Genomic DNA, 15145 nt, shown 5'->3' with positions numbered 1-15145 from the left:
AACTCCCTGAGCTCAAACCCAAACTAAACGCACTGCCGGCGAGTCCGTTCCCACTCACAGTGACCCTAAAGAACAGGGTAGAACCGCCCCAATGGGTTTCAGAGACTGTAACACTTGTGGGAGTAAAGAGCCTCTCCTCCCGTGGAGTGGCTGTGGTGGTTTCCAACTGCTGACCAAGCAGGTCACAGCCCCACACATAACCACTAGACCACCAGAGCTCCCAAGTGCTTTGTTTTTTACAGAGAGAGAACGCTCAGAGGCTAAGTGACCATGCCATGGTTCCACAAAGGACAAGGGCTTGTTGACTCCATGCTGTTTGTTTGTCCCACTGTTGTTCTGCCTTTTCCCATCTGAATCCAGACTCTTAACGCCTCATCAGACCGAAATGGCTGTGAGCCAGATAATGTTCCCTGCGTTTTGCTGTGGTGCGGCCACGCCTGTGCTCGAGTCTGCCGAGAGCAATGAGAGGTTGAATTGACTCTCGCTCGTGATTGGATGTGCTTCTCCAGTCCCCGAAGCAGGATAAGGAACATCTCTAGATTATCAATTACTTGTGAAGTCATCTCTTAATCAGATTCATTGATGGTGAGGTCAGCTGATCCGTGGAGCAGGCAGAATTCAGCCTGGTTAATCCCAAGAGACACAACGGGGTTGAATCTGTTTACCATGGCAGCGGCAGTGCCCCCATGAGCTCACAAAAACTGAATGTATCAATTGGAAGCAGTGCAAAGCAGTTTGGCCATTTTTGTCAGCTTTCCCAGGAATGTCTTTGGCAAAATCTTGATCTGAAACTCTTTCTGGAGTTTGGAACACTAAGTGTCTCTATGTACATTATGTAAATGAAGTTCAGCAGAGAGGGAAAATGTGCCAAGAGAACTCCGTGCAAATGCAGTAGAATTGCAGAGCCCCTCATTTTCCCAGCCCCTTTCAGAATCTGATGAGTGCTTCAACCCACGTCACCTGGTGAATGAAGGGCACACTTCCTGAGCTCCATTTCATCGGCATCCAGGAACTGTACCGGCTTTGAAGCCGCCTTGAAAACCAACGTTCGTTGGGGGTTGTGTCTGATGATTTATCACAGTGAATCTCAACCTTCCTAATGCTGAGACCCTGAAATACAAGACCTCAGGTTGTGGTGACCACCCCCAACCAAAAAAATTATTTTCGTTGCTACTTCATAACTGTAATTTTGCTACTGTTATGAATCGGACGACCCCTGTGAAAGGGTCGTTCAACCCCCAAAGGGGTCAAGACCCACAGGTTGAGAACCGCCTAGTTATCAAATGTTCATGATGAGTGTTTGGAATACAGCTGTGTGTATGGACGGCCCTTTCTACATCATATTCCCTGATCTCTTCAGCGCTGAAAACCACTCCTGGGTTGTCAGTTTGTCCTACTGCAGTGGCTTGTGTGTCACTGTGATGCCAGAAGCTATGCCCCTGGTCTTTCAAATGCCAGCAGGGTCATCCAAAGTGAGCAGATGCCGGTGAAGCTTCCAGACTAAGAACAGGCCACGAAGAAGGAATCAGCTGCTGCGGACCATCCCACAAACGTTGCAGCAGTCCATTGACAGGGAGCTGCCAGAGGTTCAGGCCGGATTCAGACGAGGACGGGGAACCAGGGCTATCATTGCTGCTGTCCAGTGGATCTTGGCTAAAAGTAGAGAACACCAGAAAGATGTTTGTTTGTGTTTTGTTGACTATGCCAAGGCATTCGACTGCGTGAATCATAAACTGTGGATAGCCTTGAGAAGGAGGGGAGTTCCAGAACACTCCTGTGCTCGTGGACATGGATCAAGGGGCAAACAGAACAAGGGCATGCTGCATGGTTGAATATCAGGAAAGGTGCGTGTCAGAGCTGCCCTCTCTCACCGTACTTGATCAATGTGTGAGCAGAGCAGAACCTCAGGAAAGCTGGATTAGATGAAGAATTTGACATCAGGTTTGGCGGAAGGTTTATGAACAAACTGCAATATACAGATGCTATCACCTTGCTTGCTGAAAGTGAGGAGGGCTTGAAGCACTTGGTGATGAACGAATGGCCAGGATTGCAGCCTTCAGTATGGATTACGGCTCAATGTAAGAGATCAAAGTCCTCAGAGCTGGACTAATAGGTAGCATCATGGTAAATGGAGAAAAGGTTGACGTTGTCATGAATTTTGTCCTGCTTGGCTCCACAGTCAATACTCATAAAAGCTGTAGGTGGTCAAGAGACACATTGATTTGGGTAAATCTGCTGCTTAAGATGTCTTTAGAGTATCGAAAAACAAGGATGTTACGATGAATAAGGAAGACGGAAGAAGAATTGATGCGTCTGAACTGTGGTGCTGGAGAAGAATATTGAAAGTACCTTGGACTACTAAAAGAACACACAAACATGTCTTGGCCAGAATGCTCCTTAGAGGCAAGGATGGGGAGACTTCGTCTCATACACTTGGAACATGTTGTCGGGAGAGGTCAATCCCTAGAGAAGGACGTTATGCTTGGTAAAGTTAAGGGGTAGTGATAGAGAGGAGGGTCCTCAGTGAGATGGGTGGACCCAGTGGCTGTAACCATGGGCTGGAGCATAGGAACAATTGTGGGGTTGACACAGGACCAGTCCGTGTTCGGTTCTGTGGTGCTTAGGGTCGCCGTGGGTCAAAGATGACTTGTTGACAACCTGCCAACAACACGACATGGTGAGAGTCTTTAAATTAGTGCTTACCTAGGAGATTGGGCATTTCTTTTATCTGCATCGAAAGTTCTGAGTCCAGTGATGTTTCTAATTCAAGGATAGCCTTTTGCCCTAGCAGCATAATTGAAACAGATCAGCAAGGGCTAGGTCTAGAATGCTTCCCTTCCAGACCCTTCCAAGTCCTGAGGCTGGAAATGAAAGCTTCCACAGCATGCTCATTGATCAAGGCGAGGGCTCGCCAAGTTTTTGAGGGGACAGAAGAGCCAGTCTCATCCCTCACAACAATTTAAAAATTACTCGAGAGCCATAAGTATATTTTTATGAACACGTGATTTCCAGCTTTTGCAGGTTTTACGATAGCTAGGGTTTCACAGACCAGGCCGTAACGAGGAAACTGAGCTAGGTCAAAATTGTAAGCTCCCATGGTAATCTGTTGTTAAGGGGCCCTGCTGACACAGCAGTTAAACGCTGGTAACATAAAGGTTGGCAGTTCAGTCTCACCCCGTGATCCTGTGAGGGAAAAGACCTGGTGATCATGCGTCTGTAAAGACTGCAGCCGGGAATCCCTCTTGGACAGCCCTCCTCTGTTACATGGGGTTGCTCTGCGTCCTGACCACATCACCGCAGCAAAAGTTACGAGGGCTGAAGAAGCGGCACGGAGGCCACGCTTGCCCTCCTCCAGCTTCAGCAGGGGAAGGAGAACCCCCATCCACGTTGGCCCCAGGGTGGTTCCTGGGAAGCAGGGGTCAGACATGTCTCCACCCTCCAGTATTTGCCCTATTCTAGTGCCACCTATCCTTCCCACAACACTCCACTTCCTACTGGGTTCAGTGTTCCATCGGAACGGCCACACAGAACTCACAGACCGTTCTCCAGGGCTTCACACAGCTCCTGGAACGAAGAAGAGAACAGAACTTCCCCACAAACGTTTGGAAGCCCCCTTCGTCCTATTAAATGATTGTTAATGTTTAATTTCATTTCCATTTTGACATGTAAGACCCGTGAAATTGCAAACAGCCTTAGCGAAGGTTAGGTTTGTTTGACTGATTGTCAAATGGGGTGGTTTCATTGCCAAGAAGGAAAAATGCAGTTTATACCTTTTGCAGACAAGGAGCAAGATCTGTTTGTCAGAGCTTTTATCTCAGCCAGTTGAGAACTTGGCTGAAGGTTTCAGACAGGCAGAAGTCGTCTCTAAAATTATGCAGGGCATTAACCAAAGAGCAACCCTTACCTCTCTATAATCACTGATTGTTTCCTTTTCCCTAACTGCAAGGTAGTTCCTTGCTTGCAGTCTGCAAAAAGAGGTCATTTGGAACCCCCATTTTCCTTGCCAGCCTTCCAGTGACTTTAATCACATTCCTGCTCACCGGTGAAATTAGGGTGTACAGGGGCGTGTAGGGAAGGATCCTCACCATGGATGTGGTTTGGATCTGTTCAGCTGAGACCCATTAACTTATCCCATTTACGTAAATCTGAGGGTTCTGTGCCGATTGGACTAAGCTCTGGGGATACAGCCGTGAATGAAGAGACAGTTCCTACCCACCCCCTTGAGCTTGTGGTTTGTGGGGGAAGATAAGCAAAACAAACCTGCGGTCACAAGGTAGCATGAAGCTGCTCCAAGTCTACTGCTGTGGAACGACAAGCTCCGTGATGGCTGCGGGTGAGACTGGAGACATAATTTGCTATCCGAAGCAAAGCCCAAGGCAGGAGGTAGCAGCAGGGCTCCAGGAGCCTACGCACAGTGCAGTCTGAGGGACTCTTCTAGGCCAATGGTAAGACACTGACTAAGCTTCTGATTTTTCTGTTTCCAGAAAGGGGATAATCTGTACCTCTCCAGGCGCAGATGTGCTCAGCAAATACGTGCATGCCCATCCATCCACCCATCCACCTAGATTTCTATGTGGGATCTTCAAAAACGTTCGCAGAAAAATGGAATTTAAAGATAAGGGCAGTTTTTTCCATGGACTTTTTGAAGCCCTCTCATGTAACGATGAGTCAATGGGTGATGGATGGAGGGTGTGCCTATATCAGCTGGTTGTGATTTTCTAAGCGGCAACGATTGGTGCCGGTTGAAGAACAGTGAAAGTCATATGAAAATATGTCAGCCCCTGTCTGAGGTTGGCTTTTGCCACCCTGTATGCAGACAAACCATACATTTAAAATGCAGGCTTTTGTAGTGCATGATCGGGAGCAAGACTGGGCTTTCTACTCCTGTACACAGTCTTGGAAACCCACAGGGGTCACGATGAGTCAGCGTCATGGCAGTGAGTTTGGGAGTGTTTTTGGTTGGTTGGTTTTGTTATTTGGTAGTGTGTAAATGGCGCCTTTGCTTCGGGGCCAGCAGCAGTGCCAGTGGGTAGAGCGTGGCACAGCGCCTCCCCCGCCCCCCCACCAGACAGATGCCATTAGCGATCCGATGGAGGTCTTGCAGGCTCGCCCCTGGGTATGTCCACTCTTACTGTATGTATCGGTTTGCACTGTCTTTGTGTTGTCCTCTCAAATACCCACGAAGACAAACCTGCATTTTGTGGTGTGTTTTGTGTGTATGTGGTTGGAGTGCAAGTCTACAGAGCAGGTTGGTTTCCTGACGCTGATTGCAGTCCCCACACCATCAACAGAGCTCTTCCCACTGTCCCCCACCCGCTTCTCCTCTGAGCCTCGCCTACCTCTGGGCAAAGGCTGCCCGCTGGAGCTCACAGGGTGGGTTGTTCTAGGGCAGTGGTTCTCCACCTTCCTCATGCTGAGACCCTTTCATACAGTTCCTCATGTGGTGGTGACCCCCCAGCCATCAAATTATTTTCGTTGCTACTTCATCACTGTCATTTTGCTACTATGATGAATCGGGCGACCCCTGTGACCCTGTGAAAGGGTCATTTGACCCCCAAAGGGGTCACGACCCACAGGTTGAGACCCTCTGTTCTAAGGAGTGCCCACTTCCCTCCCATTCCTTGTTCACCTTGCATGCTTGTCTGACGTTTGGGCTTTCAGTAATGCGCGTCTGCAAGTGCTCCCCTGTGTGGTGTTTACTCCACGGTAGCTGGAAGTGACTACAGGCATGGATGTCAGACGTGAACCACAGGGAAATCTGGCTGGGACCCAAGATTCCATAGTCACTCTCCTGAGGTTCAGGAGATGCCCAGGGAGGGGATCCACCAGGCCAACTGCCTGTTCATTACCATAAGAGTTTTGGCCGAAGACTCCCACGTGGACTCCCTAGCCAGTAGACTAGGCAGTGCATGTTCTTCTTTGTCCTGAGACCTGAACTGACACCATCTCTTTGGCCTCCTCCGCACCCTGTTGTAGATTCTCAAACCATTTGACTAAAAGCTAAAGCTAAGGAAAAGCACATCTTCCCATAAGGCCTACAGCCAAGCTGGGCCCAAGCTAGGCCGCTTTCGACCACCTCTTCTTCAGTGGCAGGCAACTCCATGTTGACTTGCCACCCACATGGGAAGATGCAGCCATAAAGGGGGCAGATGCAACGAGCAAACATGACCATGAACTCAGGCTTTTGTCCCGTTTCAATCCCCATTCTTGGCTCCAAAGCCCAGCGTTCTTCCTGAGCATAGGAAGGAGATCAGGGAAGGCCAACAACAGCACACATGCCCTGCCTCCCGGCTTCATTCGCTCATGCCTGACTCTTGTTCAGATGATCCTAAATGTTGGAAGCTTTCCTTGGCAGTCCCATCCCGTGGAGCAGGATTAAATGTGCCTACCTAACCTAATAGAGCCCTGCCCTGCTCAGAACCCTTCCTCTAGCTCAGTGGTTCTCAGCCTCCCTATTGCCGTGACCCTTTAATATAGTTCCTCATGTGTGGTGACCCCCCCAACCATAAAATTATTTTCTTTGCTACTTCATAGCTGTAATTTTACTACTGTTATGAATTGTCATGTAAATATCTGATCTGCAAGATGTATTTTCATTGTTTCAAATTGAACATAATTAAAGCATAGTGGTTCATCACAAAAACAATATATAATTATATATTGTTAAATATTTATTTCTAATGACAAATAAATGAGATTTTGTCTTGAAGTATGATGTAGCATGGGTAACAGTCTTCACATCAGGTACTTGCATGTGGGCGTGTCTACATGTGGGTAGATCCGCCTGGGGACGGATAGAGGAGCGGTGTCTCGGTTCCTAAGATCATCAGAAATACGTGTTTCTTGGTGGTCTTAGGTGACCCCTGTGAAAGGGTCATAAGATCTCCAAAGGGGTTGCGACCCACAGGTTGAGAACCGCTGCTCTAACTGGTAATGTCTACGAGACCAAGGTCAGAATCATTCGTCTCGGGTTCAGGGCCCTCCCCACGCTGTTATGCTGTCTGTCCCTCTTACTGTTCTTAGCTTTAGACTCCTTCCTATATCCTTTCTACCTAGGAAACCCACCTCCAGCTTCCTGTCCTTTAGGCCCAACAGGTGCCTGTGAATCTCCTCGCTGTTAACGCATCAGGACCCTGACTCGGACCCAGGGAGAACGGCTCTCCAGGGTTTTCTAGGCAGGAAGCAGATCACCAGGCCTGTCTTCTAAGTGCCTCTGGGTGGTTTTGAACCCCCAGTCTTTTTGCCTAGTCGTTGCCGGCTTGACGGTCTGTGCACTTTCATTGTGGCCATTAACAAATTATGGAATATTGCTTTTATTCTTTTAATCGTTTTATTAGGGGCTTATAGAACTCTTATCACAATCCACACATACATCAACGGTGTAAAGCACATTTGTACATTCATTGCCCTCATCGTTCTCAAAACATTTGCTCTCCACTTAAGCCCCGGGCATCAGCTCCTCTTTTTTTCCCCTCCCTCATGAGCCCTTGATAGTTTTTAAATTATTATTTTGTCATATCTTGTCCTGTCCGACGCCTCCCTTCACCCACTTTTCTGCTGTCCGTCCCCCAGAGAGGAGGTCACATGTAGATCCTTGTAATCAGTCCCCCCTTTCCAACCCACCCTCCCTCTACGCTCCCAGTATCGCCACTCACACCACCGGTCCTGAAGGGATCATCCGCCCTGGATTCCCTGTGTTTTCAGTTCCTGTCTGTACCAGTGTACATCCTCTGGTCTAGCTAGACTTGCAAGGTAGAGTTTGGGTCATGGTAGTGGGAGGGGGGGGGGTTGGGAGGAAGCATTTAGGAACTAGAGGAAAGTTGTATTTTTCATTGTTGCTACATCGCACCCTGACTGGCTCGTCTCCTCCCCGAGACCCCTCTGCAAGGGGATCTCCAGTGGCCTACAAATATTGCTTTTTGTGTGGGTAGTATGTCTCATCTACTCAGTCATAAATCCCTGGGTGGATTGAGGGCAGGGCTGTCTTTTAAGCTGTCTGTACCCATAGGACTTATCCAAGGCCTTGCCTGTGATAAGCAATGTGGGAAATGTCTGCTGACATGTCTTCAAGCTCTGGACTGCTTGTGAGCATCAGGACTTCAGCATTTGCAGAAGAGAGCCAGCAGGGGCTCCAGTGACTCTGCACCCTCTGGGTGCCAAAGGCTCTGGACCACGTGGGTGGTGTGTATATTCTGGGGCTCCAACAGGACAGTGTCATCGTATTTTAATCATAGCACCGGCAGCAGCACTCTTAGCAAACTGCAGGAACAAGCAGGAACGCTTGGGCGGGCCAGTGCCGGAAATTGGCCTCCCTCGTCAGGTTTCTCTGCCCCCTTTTCAATCCATCACCTGTATTTATTCTTGCTATAATTTAAACACCTGTCTAAATGGAATGCATGCAATGTGTCCCTGCCCCACACACTCAGATATTTGCTCACCTGCCTTGTTCGGAAGGCTGGCTCTAAGATAAACAGTGCTGGGGTCCTAAAAGGCAGAATGCTCTGAGGTCAGTCACCGTGGCCCTGGACTGGGGGTAGGGAGCAGGAGTGGAACATCTGGATAAGCACCACTGGGAGAGTGGAGCAGAGGAAGAGAATGAGGAGGAGGAGGAAAAGCATCTGCTCTCGAGGCTTAGTGGCAGGAGAGCCCCTGGCCGGGACTCAGCCCTCCCACAGGCAGTCATTCCCGGAGCCGACTAGCCCGAGGCAGGCAATGGGGGAGGGGGCTATCAACAAGCAGGATGCTTTTAGGCTTACATGTCTTGAGTGGTGATGGAGGCTTTTGAATAACCACTGTTTCATAATGATGACCAGTAGGTCAGTGGTTCAAACCCACCAGCTGCTCCTGGGGAGTAGGTAGAGGCTGTCTGCTTCCATACAGAATTTATAGCCTCAGGAGTTATAGAGAGCAGTTCTGATCTGTCCAATACAGTTGCTATGAGAATGGAATCAACAGAATTGAGGTGCCGTGTGTGTGTGTGTGTGTGTGTGTGTGTGTGTGTGTGTGTGTGTGTGTTTTGGGTATAAGTAGACCTGGACATTTTTGAAGCTTATTCTAAACTGCCACACCCCATTTTTACCGTGTTTTGTTTGATTTTGTTGACATCCTGGGCCCATTTAATGATTTCGTGTAATGTGCAAGCACTTGAAGCTCATTGAGAAGTTCCGAGTGGAATTCCTTTCTCCATCTCATCCCCTTTGTTGCTGCTCAACTTCCTCATCACCCTGTCCATATAGCCCGGTGACAACCAGGTTCCTCCTCCATCCCTCCATCTTTTCAAGGAAGAATCCTGCAGGTTGGAGCCCTACCTGAAGTCTAGGGTTAAGATCTGCCCAAGCTTACGGCTCCCCTGTGCAGGTGGCTTTAAAATGGGTCAATGGCCTCTTTCTGCCCATCCTTGAAGCAATGGGAAGCCAAAAGGAAGACCCAGAGGCTTCCTTGCTTCATTTCATCTCAGATCACGTGCAAGGACCAAACCTCAGCCATGGATAAATCAGTCTGTAGACAGAAGACTCAGACAGACCACGCCACATCACCCTCTACAGCAGGGTTGCGAGATCCGTGCATATCTTTTGTCTCTTCTGATTGGTTGGCATGTGAAGGAAATGCTGGGGCCCTCTCCCTGTCTGCCCCACGTTGTGTGAGGGCTGATGAGCAATGCTAGCCCACGGAAGACGGGCAGCGTGTGGGGCAGCGGCACCTGCTCGCTGAGTGTCTTCTAGACAAAGATCACAAAGGCAAGAAGAGACTCGGGAAGCGAGGAGGGCAGGCTAATAGCACTCCATAAAGATAGGTGGTTTGTTAGCGGACGTCTTTGGGACAGGAAAAGGAGGAGCTTTAAAAGAGTTCTTTATTTTTTGTACAATCTCCTGTTGAAGGAGTAGTCAGTCACGCAATAGTTCTCAAAAAAGTGGTGTGCTCTTTCAACCTATTACCGTGCCTGGGACAGAACTGCTGGTCAGGGATGGTTTTTATTGACTTTGCTTCTTTAATGTCCTTAGGTGACAAGTAACAGGTGGAGAATAAGCTTTCAAGGGAAGAAAGAAAAACTCATGTATAATTTTGAATCATTGATCTCTGAATAAACACTCTTATCTGATTACGTTTTTCAAAACTCTGACAGCTAAGGGGACTAGGATTGTTTCTCTCCAAGTTTCAAAACTAGGAAATGGATTCTGAAACAAGAGTGCCAGCTCTACAACTATTTCATGACTGTAAACAAACTGCTTCCCATTCTTGCCTCTGAGCCTTAGTAGTTCCGCCTCTGTAATGGGAGCAGGAGTACCGGCGCCCTGGTACCCGGCGTTATCTAGGACGACTGGAAGCATTCGGACCTTAAGGTGTATCATGGGGAAAGCATCCCAGCACACCAGGAGTCAAACATTGTCCCTTCTGTTCTTGTCGCGCCTACTCGGTCGCACACATTTGTCTCTTTGTTTATCCTCTGTAGACTTTGGTTTCCTCTTGGGTAAAACGGGAGTGAAGCTACTGGAACTTGGCAGTGGGAGTAGTTTCGGTGAGGTGCCATCACATCAGCTCGGCTTGTTAGCAGCCCTGTGTACAACAGAACAAGACGCTGCCCTGAGCCATCCCCGCCGCGGCGGTGTGCGTGAGCCCATTGTGGCAGCCACTGGGTCAGTCCATCTGTGGAGGAGTCTTCTCCTTCTCTGACCCTCTCCTATGCAAGGCCTAGACGCTGCAAGGACGGACAGCTAGCCTAGCACCTGAGCCCGTTCCGTTCAGTCATAAGTGTTAACGGTGAGAATAACGGGGTGTGGATGAAGGACAGCCTTGTGAAAAGATGGATGTTCTCGGTCTGTTCCCTCTGCACCTTCCCACTCACTGGTCTGCACACGGCACAGATGAGACTCCGCCAGGGAAGGTGTGTGCCTCTCACTCCTCCTGCTGTGGTTCCACGGCACATTATTAAGTCAGCCTCCCCGACCACAATCTGACCCAACTGCCCGAGGTAGTAACTGGAGCCGCTGTTGAGTTATCATAGCGGCCTTTCTCGCTCGGTGATATTTGCACTAGCGGCAAGATCGCGTCTCCTTTGAAAGGCCTGATGTGTGAGACTGAAGATCGTGGCCGGAAGGGACTGTTCTCTGGGGGAGCAGCCGTTTGCTCGGTCCGGCGGGCGTCTGCTTCACTGTCTGGGACCTGCCCTGTGTCACTGCTGGTGTGTAGGAAGCAGAACAACAAAGCATTTCGAGGAAGTGGGGGCCAGACGGGAGGCCCTCCCCTGAGCTGCCACCCCATCTTCCTCTCTCCTCCTGGCAGCCAGCCCAGGAGGCAGACAGAAAGGATAAGCCAGGGCTGGCTTCTGAGGCTTCTTCTGTAGGCTGGCACACATTGAAGGGGCCGCAGGAACGTCCCCCCAGCCCAGCCTCCAGAGACACCAGGGACCCCTCCTGACCTGTGGAGACAGCGCTCTCTTTCCAAGACAAACACTCGGCGTCCTTCGGTGTGGAGACACAGTCAGTCTGGGCCGCTTGCACGCTCTGAACCTTGGCTAGGAACGAAACACTATGCTGTTGCTCAGGGACTCCTTTCTTTTTTTGCTTGTAGACTGCCCAGCTATTGCTCCCCTTTTATCCAAGCAAAACAAAAACAAGACCTGTTCCTTTTGTGAGGACGGAAATGATGAGCTACTGGAGATATTCAACAGGAAAACACTTACTAGGAAATCTCCTGAAGACTTCTGTCCCACCGCCCTAGCCCCTCAGCCTTCTGCACTGCCTGGCCTCTTGGCAGCGGCCCCTCGGCCTCTTACTCAGAAAGCTCCGCACAGTCATTCTTGCCTGGGTCCACTGCCACCACCCAGGTCTTCAAGCGTAGTGCCCCCCCACCAGTATTTCTCACAGAAACGTCACCTTTGCTCTGATCGTGAAAGTGATGGCGCACCCAGCGTAAGAAATAGGAGCAAGTAAGGAGAAAACAAGGCCCCACTCAAAGTAAAATGTTGTTGACCCTTTGGGCTCTTCTTCCCAGCCCTTTAGGAGTACGAACCCTTGTGCGTGCATGTGTGTCCGACAGTGCTCTTAGGACACTTGGGTCTGCTCTCTACACAGGTGACTGTGGCGTGGTGACTTCGTTGTTGCTCTTGTGATGGACGCATAGTAGCCCCCCGGGGGTGGAGCAAAAGTTAACCAGATTGTGACCTATTTCGATGAGTTTCTCCCCTGTCACCACTGAAAGCAGTGCTTGTTTCTCCATGTCTGCTCACAGCCCTGGAGCCCTGGGAGCCCAGATAGTGGTGCACATGGTTGCCACAAAGTCAGCAGTTTGAAACCACCAGGCGCTCCGCTGGAGGAAGAGGAGGCTTTTGACTCCTTTCAAGAGTTACAGTCTTGGAAATCCACAGGGGCAGTTCTAAAACTCTGTCCTATAGGATCACTGTGAGTCAGCATCGCTTCACTGGCTGTGTTTTGGTTCACAGTACACTGAAATGATCAGAACATGGCTTTGGAGTTAGGAAGGCCCTGGTTCAGGTACCAGTGCCGCCACTTTCTGGGCAGCCCCACCCCTCAGCTTCTTTTCTCCATGCCTGTAGGATGCATGTCACGCGCTCATTTATACAGAGCAAATTATAGTACAGACCAACTGCTACTATAACTGTTACTCCCATTAGCCCTCTGCAATTCATTTTAGCACAGGTCTAGAGTTAGAACGTAACATCAGCGTGCATGACTATTTTTGTGTCCGTAATATTATTGCCAAAGGAACTTTGAGAAAGATTCGACCAATTTATAGTCATACAAGTGCTAACCTCACTTCAGGTCTGTTTATTTTTTTTTTAATTTTAATTATACCAGTGTGGCACACAAATGTGGTATCTTGTAACTTACATTCCTTTAATTGCCAGCGGAAATAACTGGTTCTAAATGTTTCCTTGACTAATTGTATTTCCTTCTTCATGGATTGCTTATGATAGTCAGTAGCCATTGTCATTGTCATTTGTTTAGTGACAAATCATAGAGTGCTTTGAATATGATAATATGATAATAATTCTTACCAATAGCTAGAACCTACTGAGCATTTAGAATGTTCAGACGAGGAAACGGGCCAGCGGGACGGAATCGTTTTTTTCCAGGGTCTAAGAACACGGCGTCTGGTGCAGCGTACACCAACCCTCAGCAAAGGCTTCCCTTCTTGCTCGCTCATTTTTGTATTTTGAGGCACCATGTGCCTAGTGGGGGCAGAGTAAATGCTTGTCAGCTTCTGCTGACACTAAGCTGTTTGCACACACCCAGCCTTCCGTGGGTGCCTATGTCACAGCCCCTGCTTCTGCTCAGATGAGCCAGCACCCCCCAGACTCTGCGGGACCTGCTTTTGCCCATGTGCTGTTAGCGATGTGTCTACAAAGCTCTGTGAAACCAGGCTCTTTCCCTTGCTTCACTTCTAGGTAACAAACCTGAATTTGGCCAGTGGCGTCATAAGCAGGAGCAGTGCTTCAACTCCCCCTACCCTTCGGCCCGTCATCAGCCCGAGTGTCCCGATGTGGTCAACACAGTCAGACCCCCAAGCTCCTGAGGCTCATCCCAGCCCTCCTGGAAGCAGGTATGTGGAGCTAGTTACACAGGGATGGCTCGAGGCCTAAGCGTGTCCTTCCGATCTTGGGCTCTGAACCCAGACGCTGTCCAGAATAGTGGGCACCTTTTCCCGCCTGTCCAAATCCTCTGGCAACCGGGTAAGAAGTCTACTGGTGAGGCTCTTTTAAGCTAAACTGAGTGAAAAGGAAATTTCTGGTCCAGGTAAGTGCCTATGCTTCTGTGTATAAGAGCAAAAGTATATTCTCTCCAGCCCTGGGCGGTAGTCAGCTTAGTCATGTACTATTGACGTTTTCTCCTGACTCTTTTTTGTCCCTCCCCCTCTACATCATTGTGTTTCAGTGCCTTTTGGACTCTCTTCTTTGGACAGACACAGTTGCTTCTGTTTTCATCTAGATTTTGTCACTAAACCCCGATAGCGTCTCTGGGCAATGTACATTTGGGAAGTGGGAAAGAAATACGTTACATCGTTGAGACGGGATAAAATCCAGACAGAGTCTCACCATAAAGTACACTGCTCCGAGTTTAAAAAGAAACCTCTGTATTCAGTTCAAGGAGCTCTGGTGGCTTAGTGGTTACTGGGATCCTGGGCTTTCTACTCCTGTAAACAGTCTTGGAAACCCACAGGGGGTCTCAATGAGTCAGCAAACATAGACCTTATGGCAGTGAGTTTGGTTGGTTTGGTATTCAATTCTGGTTTTGCTTCACATTTTATGTCGTCTGTGTGTGTGTGTGTGTCTGTGTGTGTGTCTGTGTGTGTGTGTCTGTGTGTGTTTTCTTAAGGAAGCCGTCAATGCCCAGTACACTTTACTTTCTCCACTCAGACTCCTGACAGTAAGTCGATCCTGTCTCATTTTGACCCAGGAGGACAGAGTCAAGCTGCCTCTTGTGCATTTCTAAGGCTGTAAATCTTTAGGGGAGCAGAAAGCCCCCTCTTTGTCCTGTGGAATGCTTTACAGATCATTAAATGCGGCTTAAATGAATTCCATTTCAAGAGTCCAGTGAGCTTTAGAGAAGCGTGGCGGGTATGTTGGGGTATTCTGACCCGTGGAACTATTATTGCTCCCTGCCTCTAAATAAAGACAGCAGTTGTTTTTCCCACGTTCCCACCCGATGCAGCCCTTCCAGCCTTCCGATGCTGCCCGGCCCTGAGACTTGGAGGAAATACCGTGTTGTAAAGGTATCTGTTGCTGCTAGGATTATTACTGAAGGAGATAATTTGCCCAGGAAGCAACATAACATAAGCACATTACAGCGTGTTCTTCTTGGTGCAGGTCTTACATACCAGTAATCATTGTGGTTGGAAGGGGAAAAGAAACCATAAAACAAAGGTCCTCTCAATGGAGAATTGCAGATCGCTGGAGACCACGAGAAGGCGATTGTAGGGCATTCTCTCTCTCACAGCAGCGTCATCTTGTTTGGGGATGGACCTTTGGAGCCACAGGACAAACACATGTTGAGGATACGAATTGGGAAAAAGGAATTCTTTCTAGATTGTAGATGTTGATGTTCCTTAGACTCCGCATACAGTCAGAGCCCTGCTTCTAGGAAAACCATTGTCCCTGCAGTCCGGATGACTGACAAAGGTCATTTTC

The 15145-nt window shown here is 49.0% G+C and overlaps 1 protein-coding gene across 1 annotated transcript in view; it reads left to right on the top strand.

Annotated features, from left to right (window-relative positions):
- Window positions 1-15145, top strand: part of TTLL5 (tubulin tyrosine ligase like 5) — a 279763-nt gene that overhangs the window by 136733 nt on the left and 127885 nt on the right. Inside the window, exon 28 of the mRNA XM_045288172.1 lies at window positions 13406-13560. Coding sequence (XP_045144107.1) covers window positions 13406-13560 — 155 coding nt within the window. The remainder of the gene's footprint in view (window positions 1-13405; window positions 13561-15145) is intronic.

Source organism: Echinops telfairi, unplaced genomic scaffold (assembly GCF_000313985.2).
Source record: "Echinops telfairi isolate 266 unplaced genomic scaffold, ASM31398v2 ScPeMD7_18;HRSCAF=68, whole genome shotgun sequence".
Classification (NCBI taxonomy): Eukaryota; Metazoa; Chordata; class Mammalia; order Afrosoricida; family Tenrecidae; genus Echinops; species Echinops telfairi.
This window is presented reverse-complemented; position numbering and strand designations above follow the sequence as displayed.